Below are 19361 nucleotides of genomic sequence, written 5' to 3' on the forward strand. Positions count from 1 at the left end.
GTAAGGATATAGAATGGTAGAATGTTGGAAGTAAGGATATAGAATGGTAGAATGTTGGAAGTAAGGATATAGAATGGTAGAATGTTGGAAGTAAGGATATAGAATGTAAGAATGTTGGAAGTAAGGATATAGAATGGTAGAAGTAAGGATATAGAATGGTAGAATGTGGAAGTAAGGATATAGAATGGTAGAATGTTGGAAGTAAGGATATAGAATGGTAGAAGTAAGGATATAGAATGGTAGAAGTAAGGATATAGAATGGTAGAATGTTGGAAGTAAGGATATAGAATGGTAGAATGTTGGAAGTAAGGATATAGAATGGTAGAATGTTGGAAGTAAGGATATAGAATGGTAGAATGTTGGCAGTAAGGATATAGAATGGTAGAATGTTGGAAGTAAGGATATAGAATGGTAGAATGTTGGAAGTAAGGATATAGAATGGTAGAATGTGGAAGTAAGGATATAGAATGGTAGAATGTGGAAGTAAGGATATAGAATGGTAGAATGTTGGAAGTAAGGATATAGAATGGTAGAATGTGGAAGTAAGGATATAGAATGGTAGAATGTTGGAAGTAAGGATATAGAATGGTAGAATGTTGGCAGTAAGGATATAGAATGGTAGAATGTGGAAGTAAGGATATAGAATGGTAGAATGTTGGAAGTAAGGATATAGAATGGTAGAATGTTGGCAGTAAGGATATAGAATGGTAGAATGTTGGAAGTAAGGATATAGAATGGTAGAATGTTGGAAGTAAGGATATAGAATGGTAGAATGTTGGAAGTAAGGATATAGAATGGTAGAATGTTGGCAGTAAGGATATAGAATGGTAGAATGTTGGAAGTAAGGATATAGAATGGTAGAATGTTGGAAGTAAGGATATAGAATGGTAGAATGTGGAAGTAAGGATATAGAATGGTAGAATGTTGGAAGTAAGGATATAGAATGGTAGAAGTAAGGATATAGAATGGTAGAAGTAAGGATATAGAATGGTAGAAGTAAGGATATAGAATGGTAGAATGTTGGAAGTAAGGATATAGAATGGTAGAATGTTGGAAGTAAGGATATAGAATGGTAGAATGTTGGAAGTAAGGATATAAAATGGTAGAATGTTGGAAGTAAGGATATAGAATGTAAGAATGTTGGAAGTAAGGATATAGAATGTAAGAATGTTGGAAGTAAGGATATAGAATGTAAGAATGTTGGAAGTAAGGATATAGAATGGTAGAAGTAAGGATATAGAATGGTAGAAGTAAGGATATAGAATGGTAGAATGTTGGAAGTAAGGATATAGAATGGTAGAATGTTGGAAGTAAGGATATAGAATGGTAGAATGTTGGAAGTAAGGATATAAAATGGTAGAATGTTGGAAGTAAGGATATAGAATGGTAGAATGTTGGAAGTAAGGATATAGAATGTAAGAATGTTGGAAGTAAGGATATAGAATGGTAGAAGTAAGGATATAGAATGGTAGAAGTAAGGATATAGAATGGTAGAATGTTGGAAGTAAGGATATAGAATGGTAGAATGTGGAAGTAAGGATATAGAATGGTAGAATGTTGGAAGTAAGGATATAGAATGGTAGAATGTTGGAAGTAAGGATATAGAATGGTAGAATGTTGGAAGTAAGGATATAGAATGGTAGAATGTTGGAAGTAAGGATATAGAATGGTAGAATGTTGGAAGTAAGGATATAGAATGGTAGAATGTTGGAAGTAAGGATATAGAATGGTAGAATGTTGGAAGTAAGGATATAGAATGGTAGAATGTTGGAAGTAAGGATATAGAATGGTAGAATGTTGGAAGTAAGGATATAGAATGGTAGAATGTTGGAAGTAAGGATATAGAATGGTAGAATGTTGGAAGTAAGGATATAGAATGTAAGAATGTTGGAAGTAAGGATATAGAATGTAAGAATGTTGGAAGTAAGGATATAGAATGGTAGAATGTTGGAAGTAAGGATATAGAATGTAAGAATGTTTGAAGTAAGGATATAGAATGTAAGAATGTTGGAAGTAAGGATATAGAATGGTAGAATGTTGGAAGTAAGGATATAGAATGTAAGAATGTTGGAAGTAAGGATATAGAATGGTAGAATGTTGGAAGTAAGGATATAGAATGTAAGAATGTTGGAAGTAAGGATATAGAATGGTAGAATGTTGGAAGTAAGGATATAGAATGTAAGAATGTTGGAAGTAAGGATATAGAATGGTAGAATGTTGGAAGTAAGGATATAGAATGGTAGAATGTTGGAAGTAAGGATATAGAATGGTAGAATGTTGGAAGTAAGGATATAGAATGGTAGAATGTTGGAAGTAAGGATATAGAATGGTAGAATGTTGGAAGTAAGGATATAGAATGGTAGAATGTTGGAAGTAAGGATATAGAATGGTAGAATGTTGGAAGTAAGGATATAGAATGGTAGAATGTTGGAAGTAAGGATATAGAATGGTAGAATGTTGGAAGTAAGGATATAGAATGGTAGAATGTTGGAAGTAAGGATATAGAATGTAAGAATGTTGGAAGTAAGGATATAGAATGTAAGAATGTTGGAAGTAAGGATATAGAATGTAAGAATGTTGGAAGTAAGGATATAGAATGTAAGAATGTTGGAAGTAAGGATATAGAATGGTAGAATGTTGGAAGTAAGGATATAGAATGGTAGAATGTTGGAAGTAAGGATATAGAATGTAAGAATGTTGGAAGTAAGGATATAGAATGGTAGAATGTTGGAAGTAAGGATATAGAATGTAAGAATGTTGGAAGTAAGGATATAGAATGGTAGAAGTAAGGATATAGAATGGTAGAAGTAAGGATATAGAATGGTAGAATGTTGGAAGTAAGGATATAGAATGGTAGAATGTGGAAGTAAGGATATAGAATGGTAGAATGTGGAAGAAAGGATATAGAATGGTAGAATGTTGGAAGTAAGGATATAGAATGGTAGAATGTTGGAAGTAAGGATATAGAATGGTAGAATGTTGGAAGTAAGGATATAGAATGGTAGAATGTTGGAAGTAAGGATATAGAATGGTTGAATGTTGGAAGTAAGGATATAGAATGGTTGAATGTTGGAAGTAAGGATATAGAATGGTTGAATGTTGGAAGTAAGGATATAGAATGGTAGAATGTTGGAAGTAAGGATATAGAATGGTAGAATGTTGGAAGTAAGGATATAGAATGGTAGAATGTTGGAAGTAAGGATATAGAATGGTAGAATGTTGGAAGTAAGGATATAGAATGGTAGAATGTTGGAAGTAAGGATATAGAATGGTAGAATGTTGGAAGTAAGGATATAGAATGGTAGAATGTTGGAAGTAAGGATATAGAATGGTAGAATGTTGGAAGTAAGGATATAGAATGGTAGAATGTTGGAAGTAAGGATATAGAATGGTAGAATGTTGGAAGTAAGGATATAGAATGTAAGAATGTTGGAAGTAAGGATATAGAATGTAAGAATGTTGGAAGTAAGGATATAGAATGGTAGAATGTTGGAAGTAAGGATATAGAATGGTAGAATGTTGGAAGTAAGGATATAGAATGTAAGAATGTTGGAAGTAAGGATATAGAATGGTAGAATGTTGGAAGTAAGGATATAGAATGTAAGAATGTTGGAAGTAAGGATATAGAATGGTAGAATGTTGGAAGTAAGGATATAGAATGGTAGAATGTTGGAAGTAAGGATATAGAATGGTAGAATGTTGGAAGTAAGGATATAGAATGGTAGAATGTTGGAAGTAAGGATATAGAATGGTAGAATGTTGGAAGTAAGGATATAGAATGTTGGAAGTAAGGATATAGAATGTTGGAAGTAAGGATATAGAATGGTAGAATGTTGGAAGTAAGGATATAGAATGTAAGAATGTTGGAAGTAAGGATATAGAATGTAAGAATGTTGGAAGTAAGGATATAGAATGGTAGAATGATGGAAGTAAGGAAATAGAATGGTAGAATGATGGAAGTAAGGATATAGAATGGTAGAATGTTGGAAGTAAGGATATAGAATGGTAGAATGTTGGAAGTAAGGATATAGAATGGTAGAATGTTGGAAGTAAGGATATAGAATGGTAGAATGTTGGAAGTAAGGATATAGAATGGTAGAATGTTGGAAGTAAGGATATAGAATGGTAGAATGTTGGAAGTAAGGATATAGAATGGTAGAATGTTGGAAGTAAGGATATAGAATGGTAGAATGTTGGAAGTAAGGATATAGAATGGTAGAATGTTGGAAGTAAGGATATAGAATGTAAGAATGTTGGAAGTAAGGATATAGAATGGTAGAATGTTGGAAGTAAGGATATAGAATGGTAGAATGTTGGAAGTAAGGATATAGAATGTAAGAATGTTGGAAGTAAGGATATAGAATGGTAGAATGTTGGAAGTAAGGATATAGAATGGTAGAATGTTGGAAGTAAGGATATAGAATGTAAGAATGTTGGAAGTAAGGATATAGAATGGTAGAATGTTGGAAGTAAGGATATAGAATGGTAGAATGTTGGAAGTAAGGATATAGAATGGTAGAATGTTGGTATGTAAGGATATAGAATGGTAGAATGTTGGAAGTAAGGATATAAAATGGTAGAATGTTGGAAGTAAGGATATAGAATGGTAGAATGTTGGAAGTAAGGATATAGAATGGTAGAATGTTGGAAGTAAGGATATAGAATGGTAGAATGTTGGAAGTAAGGATATAGAATGGTAGAATGTTGGAAGTAAGGATATAGAATGGTAGAATGTTGGAAGTAAGGATATAGAATGGTAGAATGTTGGAAGTAAGGATATAGAATGGTAGAATGTTGGAAGTAAGGATATAGAATGGTAGAATGTTGGAAGTAAGGATATAGAATGGTAGAATGTTGGAAGTAAGGATATAGAATGTAAGAATGTTGGAAGTAAGGATATAGAATGGTAGAATGTTGGAAGTAAGGATATAGAATGGTAGAATGTTGGAAGTAAGGATATAGAATGTAAGAATGTTGGAAGTAAGGATATAGAATGGTAGAATGTTGGAAGTAAGGATATAGAATGGTAGAATGTTGGAAGTAAGGATATAGAATGTAAGAATGTTGGAAGTAAGGATATAGAATGGTAGAATGTTGGAAGTAAGGATATAGAATGGTAGAATGTTGGAAGTAAGGATATAAAATGGTAGAATGTTGGAAGTAAGGATATAGAATGGTAGAATGTTGGAAGTAAGGATATAGAATGGTAGAATGTTGGAAGTAAGGATATAGAATGGTAGAATGTTGGAAGTAAGGATATAGAATGGTAGAATGTTGGAAGTAAGGATATAGAATGGTAGAATGTTGGAAGTAAGGATATAGAATGGTAGAATGTTGGAAGTAAGGATATAGAATGTAAGAATGTTGGAAGTAAGGATATAGAATGGTAGAATGTTGGAAGTAAGGATATAGAATGTAAGAATGTTGGAAGTAAGGATATAGAATGGTAGAATGTTGGAAGTAAGGATATAGAATGGTAGAATGTTGGAAGTAAGGATATAGAATGGTAGAATGTTGGAAGTAAGGATATAGAATGTAAGAATGTTGGAAGTAAGGATATAGAATGGTAGAATGTTGGAAGTGAGGATATAGAATGGTAGAATGTTGGAAGTAAGGATATAAAATGGTAGAATGTTGGAAGTAAGGATATAGAATGGTAGAATGTTGGAAGTAAGGATATAGAATGGTAGAATGTTGGAAGTAAGGATATAGAATGGTAGAATGTTGGAAGTAAGGATATAAAATGGTAGAATGTTGGAAGTAAGGATATAGAATGGTAGAATGTTGGAAGTAAGGATATAGAATGTAAGAATGTTGGAAGTAAGGATATAGAATGGTGGAATGTTGGAAGTAAGGATATAGAATGGTAGAATGTTGGTATGTAAGGATATAGAATGGTAGAATGTTAGAAGTAAGGATATAGAACGGTAGAATGTTGGAAGTAAGGATATAGAATGGTAGAATGTTGGAAGTAAGGATATAGAATGGTAGAATGTTAGAAGTAAGGATATAGAATGGTAGAATGTTAGAAGTAAGGATATAGAACGGTAGAATGTTGGAAGTAAGGATATAGAATGGTAGAATGTTGGAAGTAAGGATATAGAATGGTAGAATGTTGGAAGTAAGGATATAGAATGGTAGAATGTTGGAAGTAAGGATATAGAATGGTAGAATGTTGGAAGTAAGGATATAGAATGGTAGAATGTTGGTATGTAAGGATATAGAATGGTAGAATGTTGGTATGTAAGGATATAGAATGGTAGAATGTTGGTATTATGCTTGCTGGGAATAGATATGGTAGCCCCCTTCTCTGTCAGGATAAGACCGTGAGTTGCCGGCAGAGTCCGATATTTTGGATAGGTGAGAATGAATGTATATTTCGAATGGTTGAGCAATATTACGTATTACGTTTCTTTTATTGTGTATTATGGAAAAAATTAATAAAATATTGAAAATCAAACATTTCAGATCACAGGGCGCTTCAGTCTTAACTTGTTAAGATCTCTTCTTGCCGTCAGTGAATGAGGACACTGTCTTTTACCTTTGACCTCTCACAGCTGAGGGTTTGTTACATTGTATAGAACATTGAGAGCATGGCCCCCAGACTCATACACTTCACCATGGTATCGGTCTTACCCGCCGCCTCCTGCGCCGCCCGCTGATACAGGTTGTAGAACTCGCGGGCGATCGTATCCGCCAACTTCTCACACCAGTTCTTGGATGGACAGAAGATGAGGATGGAATGGCCGCCCTGCACCGTCTCATAGCACAGGCTGACAATATGGTCGTCATCACCCTGTGGGGGAAACAACACGTGACCATCTCACCGACATCTCCCCGCCCCTGCGGAACTCACAGTATAATAGCCCCTCCCCTGCAAAACTCATAATAGCCCCCTGCAAAACTCATTATAATAGCCCCTCCCCTGCCAACCTCATAATAGCCCCTCCCCTGCAGAACTCATTATAATAGCCCCTCCCCTGCCAACCTCATAATAGCCCCTCCCCTGCAGAACCCATTATAATAGCCCCTCCCCTGCTAAACTCATTATATTATCCCCTCCCCCTGCAGGGCTCACATTATAATATCCCCTCCCCCCTGCAGGGCTCACATTATAATATCCCCTCCCCCCTGCAGGGCTCACATTATAATATCCCCTCTCCCCGCAGGTCTCACATTATAATATCCCCTCCCCCCGCAGGTCTCACATTATAATATCCCCTCTCCCCGCAGGTCTCACATTATAATATCCCCTCCCCCCGCAGGTCTCACATTATAATATCCCCTCCCCCCGCAGGTCTCACATTATAATATCCCCCTCCCCCTGCAGGGCTCACCTTATAATATCCCCCTCCCCCTGCAGGGCTCACCTTATAATATCCCCTCCCCCTGCAGGGCTCACCTTATAATATCCCCCTCCCCCTGCAGGGCTCACCTTATAATATCCCCCTCCCCCTGCAGGGCTCACCTTATAATATCCCCCTCCCCCTGCAGGGCTCACCTTATAATATCCCCCTCCCCCTGCAGGGCTCACCTTATAATATCCCCCTCCCCCTGCAGGGCTCACCTTATAATATCCCCCTCCCCCTGCAGGGCTCACCTTATAATATCCCCCTCCCCCTGCAGGGCTCACCTTATAATATCCCCCTCCCCCTGCAGGGCTCACCTTATAATATCCCCCTCCCCCTGCAGGGCTCACCTTATAATATCCCCCTCCCCCTGCAGGGCTCACCTTATAATATCCCCCTCCCCCTGCAGGGCTCACCTTATAATATCCCCCTCCCCCTGCAGGGCTCACCTTATAATATCCCCCTCCCCCTGCAGGGCTCACCTTATAATATCCCCCTCCCCCTGCAGGGCTCACCTTATAATATCCCCCTCCCCCTGCAGGGCTCACCTTATAATATCCCCCTCCCCCTGCAGGGCTCACCTTATAATATCCCCCTCCCCCTGCAGGGCTCACCTTATAATATCCCCCTCCCCCTGCAGGGCTCACCTTATAATATCCCCCTCCCCCTGCAGGGCTCACCTTATAATATCCCCCTCCCCCTGCAGGGCTCACCTTATAATATCCCCCTCCCCCTGCAGGGCTCACCTTATAATATCCCCCTCCCCCTGCAGGGCTCACATTATAATATCCCCCTCCCCCTGCAGGGCTCACATTATAATATCCCCCTCCCCCTGCAGGGCTCACATTATAATATCCCCCTCCCCCTGCAGGGCTCACATTATAATAGCCCCCTCCCCCTGCAGGGCTCACATTATAATAGCCCCCTCCCCCTGCAGGGCTCACATTATAATAGCCCCTCCCCGCAGGGCTCACATTATAATAGCCCCTCCCCTGCAGGGCTCACCTTATAATATCCCCTCCCCCGCAGTTTTCACAATATAATATTCCTTCCCCCGCAGGGCTCACATTATAATAGCCCCTCCCCTGCAGGGCTCACATTATAATATCCCCTCCCCCGCAGTTTTCACAATATAATATTCCTTCCCCCGCAGGGCTCACATTATAATATCCCCTCCCCCGCAGGGCTCGCATTATAATATCCCCTCCCTCGCAGGGGTCACATTATAATATTCCCTCCCCCGCAAGGCTCACATTATAATATCCCCTCCCTCGCAGGGGTCACATTATAATATTCCCTCCCTCGCAGGGGTCACATTATAATATCCCCTCCCCCCGCAGGGCTCACATTATAATATCCCCTCCCCCGCAGGGCTCACATTATAATATTCCCCTCCCCCACAGGGCTCACATTATAATAGCCCCTCCCCCACAGGGCTCACATTATAATAGCCCCTCCCCCACCATTCCATTTCTTACCTTCACTTGAATGATCGGCTCTAGTTCTCGCACCGGGGTCATGGAGGAGTCGTATAAAGTTTTGTTGACTTTGATCCGCTCTTTGAGGGGCACAGGGCGGTAGTCGGTGTGGTAGAGCTCGGCCCGGAGCCAGGACGCCAGGAGGCTGAGGTTGGGCAGGGTGGCGCTCATCCCTACAATCTGCACATCCATAGACCCCGCACCACCATCGCTCTCCCTTCAGTGAAAAGCAAAAAGAGTCACAATTCATCAAAAACAACACACAATGCCAGACCCAACCCCCCCCCACCCCGGTACTACAACACAATGCCAGCCCCCCCCCCCCCCCCAATACTGTAACACAATGCCAGCCACTACCCCCCCCCCTGTACTACAACACAATGCCAGCCCCCCCTCCCCATTACTACAACACAATGCCAGCCACTACCCCCCCCCAGTACTACAACACAATGACAGCCCCCCCCTCCCCATTACTACAACACAATGCCAGCCACTACCCCCCCCAGTACTACAACACAATGCCAGCCCCCCCCCAATACTACAACCCAATGCCAGCGCCCCCGCAGTACTACAACCCCAACCCAATGCCAGCCCCCCCAGTACTACAACCCAATGCCAACCCCCCCAGTACTACAACACAATGCCAGCCACTACCCCCCCAGTACTACAACCCAATGCCAACCCCCCCAGTACTACAACACAATGCCAGCCACTACCCCCCCAGTACTACAACACAATGACAGCCCCCCCTCCCCAGTACTACAACACAATGCCAGCCACCCCCCCCCCTGTACTACGACACAATGCCAGCCCCTCCTCCCCAGTACTACAACACAATGCCAGACACTACCCCCCAGTACTACAACACAATGCCAGCCCCCCAATACTACAACCCAATGCCAGCGCCCCCCCCAGTACTACAACCCCAACCCAATGCCAGGCCCCCCCAGTACTACAACCCAATGCCAACCCCCCCAGTACTGCAACACAATGCCAGCCCCCCCAGTACTACAACACAATGCCAGCCACCCCCCCCTGTACTACGACACAAATGCCAGCCCTTCCTCCCCAGTACTACAACACAATGCCAGACACTACCCCCCAATACTACAACCCAATGCCAGCGCCTCCCCAGTACTACAACCTCAACCCAATGCCAGGCCCCCCAGTACTACAACCCATTACAGCCCCCCTCCCAGTACTACAACCCAATGCCAACCCCCCCAATACTGCAACACAATGCCAGCCCTCCCAGTACTACAACACAATGCCAGCCCCCCCCTATACTACAACCCCAACCCAATGCCAGCCCTCCCAGTACTACAACACAATGCCAGCCCCCCCCTATACTACAACCCCAACCCAATGCCAGCTCCCCAGTACTACAACCCATGCCAGCCCCCCTCCCAGTACTACAACCCAATGCCAACCCCCCCAGTACTACAACACAATGCCAGCCCCCCCCCCCCCCTCAGTACTACAACACAATGCCAGCCCCCCAGTACTGCAACACAATGCCAGCCCCCCCCCCCCACCACCAGTACTGCAACACAATGCCAGACCCTCCCCCGCCCCCCCCCCCTCCCCCGGTACTACAACACAATGCCAATGCCAGCCCCCCCCCCCAGTACAACCCATGACAGCCCCCCTCCCAGTACTACAATCCAATGCCAACCCCCCCCCCCCAGTACTGCAACACAATGCCAGACCCCCCCCCCCCCCCCAGTACTACAACCCCAACCCAATGCCAGACCCCCCCCAGTACTACAACCCATGCTAGCCCCCCTCCCAGTACTACAACCCAATGCCAACCCCCCCAGTACTGCAACACAATGCCAGCCCCCCCCCAGTACTGCAACACAATGCCAGACCCCCCAGTACTGCAGCACAATGCCAGCCCCCCCGGTACTACAACCTAATGCCAGCCCCCCCCGGTACTACAACACAATGCCAGCCACCCCAGTACTGCAACACAATGCCAGATCCCCCCACCGTACTACAACACAATGCCAGCCCCCCCACAAGTACTGCAACACAATGCCAGCACCCCCCCCAGTTTAGCAACACAATGCCAGACCCCCCCCCCCCCGCCAGTACTACAACCCAGTGCCAGACACCCCCCCAGTACTACAACCCAATGCCAGCTCCCCGGTTCAACCCGTAATCAAGCAGACAGCAGAGCCACCGCTGCCTGCATAACCTTACGCCCCAAACAGGCTTCGGCAGATGCAGAAGTGTGCACTTGGTAAAACTTGGTGAACGTGTGCACCGAAGACCAAGTGGCCGCCTTACACACCTGTAGGGCAAAAGCCCTATTAAAGACCGCCCAAGAGGCCCCCACAGAACGAGTGGAGTGAGCCGTAAGCCGGAAAGGAGGATCCTTCCCCTTGGAATGATATGCTTCAGAAATGGCGGACCGGATCCACCTGGAGATGGTGGCCTTAGAAGCCCATGCAAACCCTTGCGTAGGCCCTCCGGAAGGAAAAACAGTGACTCCGACCGCCAGAAGGAAGAGGTGTCCGAAAGGTAAACTCGCAAGGCCCGGACCACATCAAGCTTGTGGAGAGAGCGCTCCCTAGGATGAGACGGAGCAGGGCAGAAGGAAGGAATAACGATATCCTTGTTCAGATGAAAGCACGAAACCACCTTCGGTTGAAAGGAAGGAACTGGCCGGAGCACCGCCTTGTCCTAATGAAGAATCAGGAAAGGAGGTTGACAGGAGAGAGCTGCCAATTCCGACACCCGTTGGATCGAGGTCACAGCAACCAAAAAGGCAAACTTTCCAAGAAAGGAAACGAAGGGAAATGTCGCGGATAGGTTCGAACGGAGTGGACTGCAAGGCGCTCAGGACCAAATTCAAGTCCCAAGGGGGAGTAGGAGACCTGTAAGGAGGAACCTCATGAGCTACTCCCTGAAGGAAGGTGCGAACAGACGAGTCGGAAGCCAGAGGCCGCTGAAAAAGAATAGACAGCGCCGACACTTGACCCTTAGAGAACTTAGAGAACTAAGAGCCAAACGCGTTTCAAAACCCGACTGCAGAAACGCCAAAAGGTTTGGCAGAGAAAAAACGAACCGTAGAAAGAGAGCGTGCCTCACACCACCAAAAATAGGCCTGCCAAGTCCTATTGTAAATCCTAGCCGAGGACGGCTTACGCAGCCTGTGCATAGTGCGAATAACCCCAGATGAGAAACCGCGAGCCTTCAACACCGCGGTTTCAAACGCCACGCCGTCAAACGCAGCGGCAGTGAATTGGGGTGGCAAAAGAGCGCCCTGAGAAAGAAGATCGAGACGATCTGGCAGCCGAAAGGGAACGTCCGCCACGAGCCGAACCACGTCAGCGTACCAAGAACGGCGGGGCCAATCTGGAGCCACTAGGATGGCAGAGACGCTTTCCGCCTTGAGTTTCCTGAGAACAGTGGAAACAGGTACGGGAGAGTGAACCAAGACCCGGGAATGACGAGAGCGTCCGCGGCCAGAGGATCTCTGGACTTTGCCACGAAGGTCGGAACCTGTCTGTTCAAGCGGTACACAAAGAGGTCCACGTCCGGAATCCCCCAGCGATGGCAAATGGACTCGAACACCTCCGGGTGAAGGGACCACTCCCCTGGGTCGGGATAGGAGCGACTTAGAAAGTCAGCTTACAAGTTGTCCACCCCCGGGATGTGTATCGCCGATATGGAGGGAACCAGGCGCGCCGCCCAGATCAAGATCTTGGACATCTCGGTCATGGCTGCGCTGCTGCGAGTGCCCCCTTGACGATTGACATACACCACGGCCGTGGCGTTGTTCGACTGAATGCGAACCGGGCAACCCCAGAGAAGAGACTCCCAGTGCCGTAGACAAAAGGAAGATTGCCCGGATCTCTAGGACATTGATAGGAAGCCTGGCTTCCTGAGGGGACCATCGGCCCTGGACCGTCCGGTCCAGGAGAACTCCCCCCCAACCGAGGAGGCTCGTGTCCGTCGGTAGAAACCAGAGGTCGCTCAGAAGGAAAGGAGAGCGAAGCCACCAAAGAAGTGACTGGCGAGTCGAGGTGGGCAGACTGATCCGGCGGTCCAGAGGAAGAGGAATAAGCGACAGCCCAGCCGAGGGGAAGTCCCGGGTGGGGGCACCCGTTCAGGCTGACGTAGGCTTGCGAGTCCCCGACTTCGGGGAAAACCGGTTGGAACGGCTATCCTGCTTCCAGGAGGGGCGAGGTTTGAAGGACGGGCCCTGCCTAGCTTGCTAGGAGCCCGATTTGTCCTGGCACCGAGGGGGCGAAAGGACCAAAAGGAGGTCATCTTGCGAAAACCCCCACGAGCCGCAGGGCGGCGCGCCTTGTTCTGGGGAAGCAAAGAACTCTTACCGCCCGTCGCCTCAGAGATGATGTCGTCCAGCCTTTTCCCAAAAAGGCGGCCGCCAGTAAAGGGCATATCCGTCAGGGATTTTTTGGAAGCCAAGTCGGCGTTCCAAACTTTCAGCCACATAGAGCGGCGAATGGCGACTAGATTGCCGGCCGCGAAGCATGCTGACTTCAAGGAAACCTGGCATAAATATTCACCTGCCTTTGAGATCTGGAGAGCAATCTCAGCCAGATCAGGGGAGGCCCCGGACAACAGCCCTTGGCGGAGCTGTGAAGCCCACACAGATAAGGCCTTTGAGACCCAGGTCAATGAGAAGGCCGGGAGCAGAGAGGACCCCACCGCCTCAAATGCATACTTGGCCAAATTCTCAACCCGCTTGTCCGCGGGATCTTTGAAAGAAGCGGCATCCGCCAACGGCAAGGTGGTGGATTTAGATAAACGGGAGACTGGGGGGTCCACCGATGGTGAAACGGTCCATTTAGAGATAAGATCCTGAGAAAACGGACACAGTCTTCAACCGTTTAGTGCCTTGGAAGCGCTTCTCCGGAAGCTTCCAGGCGGTCTCCAGAAGATCATCAAACTCCTTGTGAGAATGGAAGACCTTGGGAGAGGAATGAGTACGTGTAAAGGAAACTTCAGGAGCAGGGTCCGAAGTTACAGGGTCCTGTAGATGGAAGGTGTCCCTGACAGCTGACACCAAGCTGTCCACCAAGTCAGACATGGATGACAGCTCTTCCGAATCCGGAGCCGAGTCTGAGTCCGCTAGCTCACCTGGAGACTGGAAACGGTTAGTGGAGGCTCCCGATCTAGGTGACCTGGATCTGGTAAGGCGGGCCGAGGAATGGGAACGGCCCCTAGGAGAGCGGCCGCGGGACCGAGGATGCTGCCTAGGAGCGGGGGACCTGGAGCGCGAGCAGCGCCTGTGCTCAGGGGAGGAGTCAGAATAAATGACCCTGGGATGTCTGTGGGAGCGTCGACGGTGCAGGGGGGAGAAGGTGCATACTTACCTAACTGTGGAAGGTATACTTACCTCCCTAGAAGTCTTCTCCCCAGAAGTCTTCACCAGTCTAGGCCAACTGCATCATGCCAGGCTTCAATAAGCGGGGCGAGCAGAGGCAATAGGTGACCCGGACCCAAGATACAACCTAGTGCTGGTCGGTGGCGAGGAAGGGTTAACGAACCATACTCTATGGACCGTGCCCTTCAGTCGCATGTGGGGAAATCAAGCAGCGCCATGCTCCTGTCGCCCCTACCTAGAAAAATAAAAAAGGAACTCTAACACTAGAAAATAATAAAATAGACCAGGTCTGGAGAAACCCAGACCTGAGCTGCCTCCTAGGACACTAAGCTAAAAACTGAGTCTCTAAGTCAGTAGGTGGGATATATCCTGCTGGGAGGAGCCAACCTTTTTTTTTTGTTATGCCTAGTGTCAGCCTCCGAGTGGCAGCAAGATATACCCACGGGTCCTGTGTCCCCCAATGGAGCTGAATGAGAAATCTGGTGTTATATATTAACCCTAAAGCAGAACATGGCGGTCAGCTCCGCTCCGCTCCACACTTACTTGGCCGTCTTCTGAGTCACGTACTGGATCTTGGTGAGGAGAAGCTCCAGCAGATAACCGCGGTGCGAATCCCCCAACATGTGCAGCTCATCCACCACCATCATACCTGCCGGGGAGACCACAACACCCATCATCATCAGTACAAGAGGAGACCACAACCCCCATCATCCCTATGCTGATGTAGCAGGGCCCAGGCCGCACCCAGCATGTTGATCCTCTTCTCCTCGATCAGTCGGTTCACCAGTCCGTTCGCTTTCTCGATGGTGCAGACGGCGACGTCCAGAGAGGTGAAGCCACCGGCTGGAGCGGAGCTGCCCATGTACCCGCCAACCCGGACCCCGACCTCCTGGAACAGGTTCTGAAAGACAAGATGGCGCCGATCAGAGCTGGTAACAACTGCATGGAGAGGGGAGGTGGTCAGCGACTAGAGATAACAACGTCAGGGAGGACGGCACCACAGGGGCCACATACTGGATGACTGCAGCCTGACAGCCCCTGACCTCTAGGGCCCCAGTATAACCTGACCTCTCCTGATCTCTAGGGCCCCAGTATAACCTGACCCCTCCTGCCCTCTAGGGCCCCAGCATAACCTGACCCCTCCTGACCTCTAGGGCCCCAGTATAACCTGACCTCTCCTGATCTCTAGGGCCCCAGTATAACCTGACCCCTCCTGCCCACTAGGGCCCCAGTATAACCTGACCCCTCCTGCCCACTAGGGCCCCAGTATAACCTGACCCCTCCTGCCCTCTAGGGCCCCAGTATAACCTGACCCCTCCTGATCTCTAGGGCCCCAGTATAACCTGACCCCTCCTGATCTCTAGGGCTCCAGTATAACCTGACCCCTCCTGATCTCTAGGGCCCCAGTATAACCTGACCCCTCCTGATCTCTAGGGCTCCAGCATAACCTGACCCCTCCTGACCCCCAGTATAACCTGACCCCTCCTGACCCCCAGTATAACCTGACCCCTCCTGACCCCCAGTATAACCTGACCCCTCCTGACCCCCAGTATAACCTGATCCCCAGTATGACCTGACCCCTCCTGACCCCCAGTATAACCTGACCGCTCCTGACCCCCAGTATAACCTGACCCCCAGTATAACCTGACCCCCAGTATAACCTGACCCCTCCTGACCCCCAGTATAACCTGACCCCTCCTGACCCCCAGTATAACCTGACCCCTCCTGACCCCCAGTATAACCTGACCCCTCCTGACCCCCAGTATAACCTGACCCCCAGTATGACCTGACCCCTCCTGACCCCCAGTATAACCTGACCCCTCCTGACCCCCAGTATAACCTGACCCCTCCTGACCCCCAGTATAACCTGACCCCCAGTATAACCTGACCACTCCTGACCCCCAGTATAACCTGACCACTCCTGACCCCCAGTATAACCTGACCCCTAGTATAACCTGACCCCTCCTGACCCCCAGTATGACCTGACCCCTCCTGACCCCCAGAATGCATTACCTGCAGGTAGAAGGTCTTCTCTTTGGCGACAGAGACAAAGGGCAGGATGAAGATGGCTTTCCTGCGGGTCTCCAGGACTCTCTTCAGGATCAGCAGTTCGGCCACCAGCGTCTTCCCGGCACTTGTAGGAGCTGAAGACAGAGGTCGGGTCAATGGGAGTCGGGGACGATTACACAGATAACATGTGGTCGGCCCTGGTCCCCCCCTGCAGCTCTGGTCCCCCCCATAATAGAAGGAATCTTCTGCCTTATGCAGGGGGACGAGTAGGGTGGCGGACTACACTTACCAGAATAGACCAGGTTCTTGCCCTCCAGGACCCGGCCCATCATCAGACACTCCGCCTGCCACTCAAACATGTGCCGGACCCCCAGGCTGGCGTAAGTGTCCAGGACGGCGCGGGGCAGACCCCAGCTCTCCAGCAGCAGCTTGTCCGCCAGCTCGGCCGGCACCGCCATGTGGAGGCCCGATCCTGTGGGAGACACCGGAGACATGAGAAGGGGAGACACCGAACGTGACCTCTGACCCCAGGTCAAACACTCAATGTCTTCTGTGCCCTATGTTTGTGGTAGTGTTTCCCAACCAGGGTGCCTCCAGCTGTTGCAAATCTACAACTCCCAGCATGCCCAGACAGCCTCTCGCTCTCCGGGCATGCTGGGAGTTGTAGTTTTGCAACAGCTGGAGGCACCCTGGTTGGGAAACACAGGTTTATGGTGTATATTAGGCCTGGGCCTGAGTCGGCTGCAAAACGTGGCGGATCCCTTCAGAGAGGTGTGACGGCCGGTCTGTACCATGTGACAGCCTGAAACGTACGGGACCCGGTGGCAGACAGGATCCATTAACCCTACATCTACTTCTAAGCAGAGGGTTTGGAGCTTTGTATTAGAGCTCAAACTGTTATAAAAGAGAAATAACTAAAGCAACAGACCCCCACCTGCTACTGAAAGGTAAAACCTGATAGACTGCGCTACAATCTGTAATCGTTTCCACAGCTGAGGGTTTGCTACTATTATTTCCAGCAGCAACGTTCCCCAATCTGTGGCTCTTCATCAAAACTACAACTCCCAGCATGCTCTAATTAAACTACTACAAGACTATTTCAAGTCTTACACATAATGCATTTTGATTCCCCCCCATGTCCTTACAGCCAAAGGCATGATGGGATTTGTAGTTCTGCAACAGCTGGATGATACAGGGTCTAGACCAGTGGTCTCCAAACTGTGGACCTCCAGATGCTGCAAAACTACAACTCCCAGCATGACTGAAAAGCCTGTGCTATGTATATATATGTATATATGTATAAATCTGACAATGAAGGGAGTTGTAGTTCTGCAACAGCTGGAGAGACACAGGCTGAGAACACTGGTCTAGAGCAGTGTTTTCCAACCAGGGTGCCTCCAGCTGTTGCAAAACTACAACTCCCAGCATGACTGGAAAGCCTGTGCTGTCTGACAATGATGGGAGTTGTAGTCCTGCAACAGCTGGAGAGACACAGGCTGGGAACACTGGTCTAGAGCAGTGTTTTCCAACCAGGGTGCCTCCAGTTTTTGCAAAACTACAACTCCCAGCATGCCCAGACAGCCTTTGGCTGTCTGGCCATACTGTGAGTAGTAGTTTTGCAACAGCTGGAGGCACCCTGGTTGGAAAACGCTGGTCTAGAGGCTTCTCTTTACCACAGCATCTAGGGTAGTCGTCTCCTAAGTGTGGACCTCCAGATGTTGCAAAACTACAACTCCCAGCATGCCTGGGCAGCCACTGACAACAAGCAGAGATCTTGCACATGAACAGAAATTGATATACGGGTCTGGGAGCTTCTTGTAGTCACCCTTCAAAATACATCACAGCGGACACCAACATACTCACCGGTGAGGCTGGCATCCAGCAGTGACCGGTCAAGGCCAGACGGGGGCGCCAGCACGGACACGGAGAGGTTGGCGATGCCACCCGGCTGGTGTCCGTTCCGCTTCTCCAGAATAGATGCTTGCTGTGCTGGGCTGAACAGGATGTAGTCCCGGTCAGGGCCAGAGATGATGCTGGTGTCGGCTGACTCTCTGGCGCCCCCCGTGTCCCTGCTGTGGAGTCCGGGTTTTGTCCTGGTGTCAGCTGACTCTCTGGCGCCTCCCGTGTCCCTGCTGTGGAGTCTGTGAGACGTCCTGGTATCGGCTGACTCTCTGGCGCCCCCCGTGTCCCTGCTGTGGAGTCCGGGTTTTGTCCTGGTGTCAGCTGACTCTCTGGCGCCTCCCGTGTCCCTGCTGTGGAGACTGTGAGACGTCCTGGTATCGGCTGACTCTCTGCTGCCCCCTGTGTCCCTGCTGTGGAGTCCGGATTTTGTCCTGGTGTCGGCTGACTCTCTGGCGCCCCCCGTGTCCCTGCTGTGGAGACTGTGAGACGTCCTGGTATCGGCTGACTCTCTGGCGCCCCCCGTGTCCCTGCTGTGGAGTCTGGGAGACGTCCTGGTGTCGGCTGACTCTCTGCTGCCCCCTGTGTCCCTGCTGTGGAGTCCGGGTTTTGTCCTGGTGTCGGCTGACTCTCTGCTGCCCCCTGTGTCCCTGCTGTGGAGTCCGGATTTTGTCCTGGTGTCAGCTGACTCTCTGGCGCCCCCCGTGTCCTTGCTGCGCAGTCTGGGAGACGTCCTGGTGTGGGGCCGGCGGAGTGTATGGAGCGCAGCTTTCTTAGAGCTGGAGGGACTGGCCGAATCCTCAGACCCCGGGGAGCTGGACAGGGAGTGCGGCCGGAAGCGTTTGCGGCTGTTGTGGGGGCCCAGGACTCCTTTGGCGCTGGACGCTGCCATCTTAGGATCATTTTCCTTGGCTGTCAGTCCTCCAAACAAGATGGCGGTCAGATTGGGTTTTGTATCCGCTTTGTGTGGCTTCTGCATTGTGGCGGATTACCGACCTGTTAAGTCAACTGCATATTATAAGCTCCGCCCCCAGAAGACGTATTGAAGGACATGATATCAGGACGCGGAACCGCCGGCCGACCTGTGGAGAGACAGAGGGTGAGAGATCACTACAAATCCCAGCAGACCAGGACAAGATATCAGGACACGGGGCCCCGGCCGACCTGTGGAGACAGAGGGTGAGAGAACACTACAAATCCCAGCAGACCAGGACAAGATATCAGGACGCGGAACCGCCGGCCGACCTGTGGAGAGACAGAGGG

The 19361-nt window shown here is 48.5% G+C and overlaps 1 protein-coding gene across 1 annotated transcript in view; it reads right to left on the reverse strand.

The window, feature by feature from the left end:
• POLQ (DNA polymerase theta) overlaps window positions 1-19077 on the reverse strand; it is a gene marked incomplete at its 3' end in the record, with an annotated part of 104032 nt that extends 84955 nt beyond the window's left edge. Inside the window, exons 1-7 of the mRNA XM_056552598.1 lie at window positions 18063-19077; window positions 16489-16671; window positions 16203-16333; window positions 14934-15090; window positions 14733-14838; window positions 8828-9044; window positions 6637-6796 (exon numbers count right to left, since the gene is read on the reverse strand). Of these exons, the coding sequence (XP_056408573.1) occupies window positions 6637-6796; window positions 8828-9044; window positions 14733-14838; window positions 14934-15090; window positions 16203-16333; window positions 16489-16671; window positions 18063-19077 (1969 nt within the window). The remainder of the gene's footprint in view (window positions 1-6636; window positions 6797-8827; window positions 9045-14732; window positions 14839-14933; window positions 15091-16202; window positions 16334-16488; window positions 16672-18062) is intronic.
• Between the last annotated feature and the right edge of the window lie 284 nt (window positions 19078-19361).

Source organism: Hyla sarda, unplaced genomic scaffold (genome assembly GCF_029499605.1).
Source record: "Hyla sarda isolate aHylSar1 unplaced genomic scaffold, aHylSar1.hap1 scaffold_173, whole genome shotgun sequence".
In the NCBI taxonomy this organism is placed as follows: Eukaryota; Metazoa; Chordata; class Amphibia; order Anura; family Hylidae; genus Hyla; species Hyla sarda.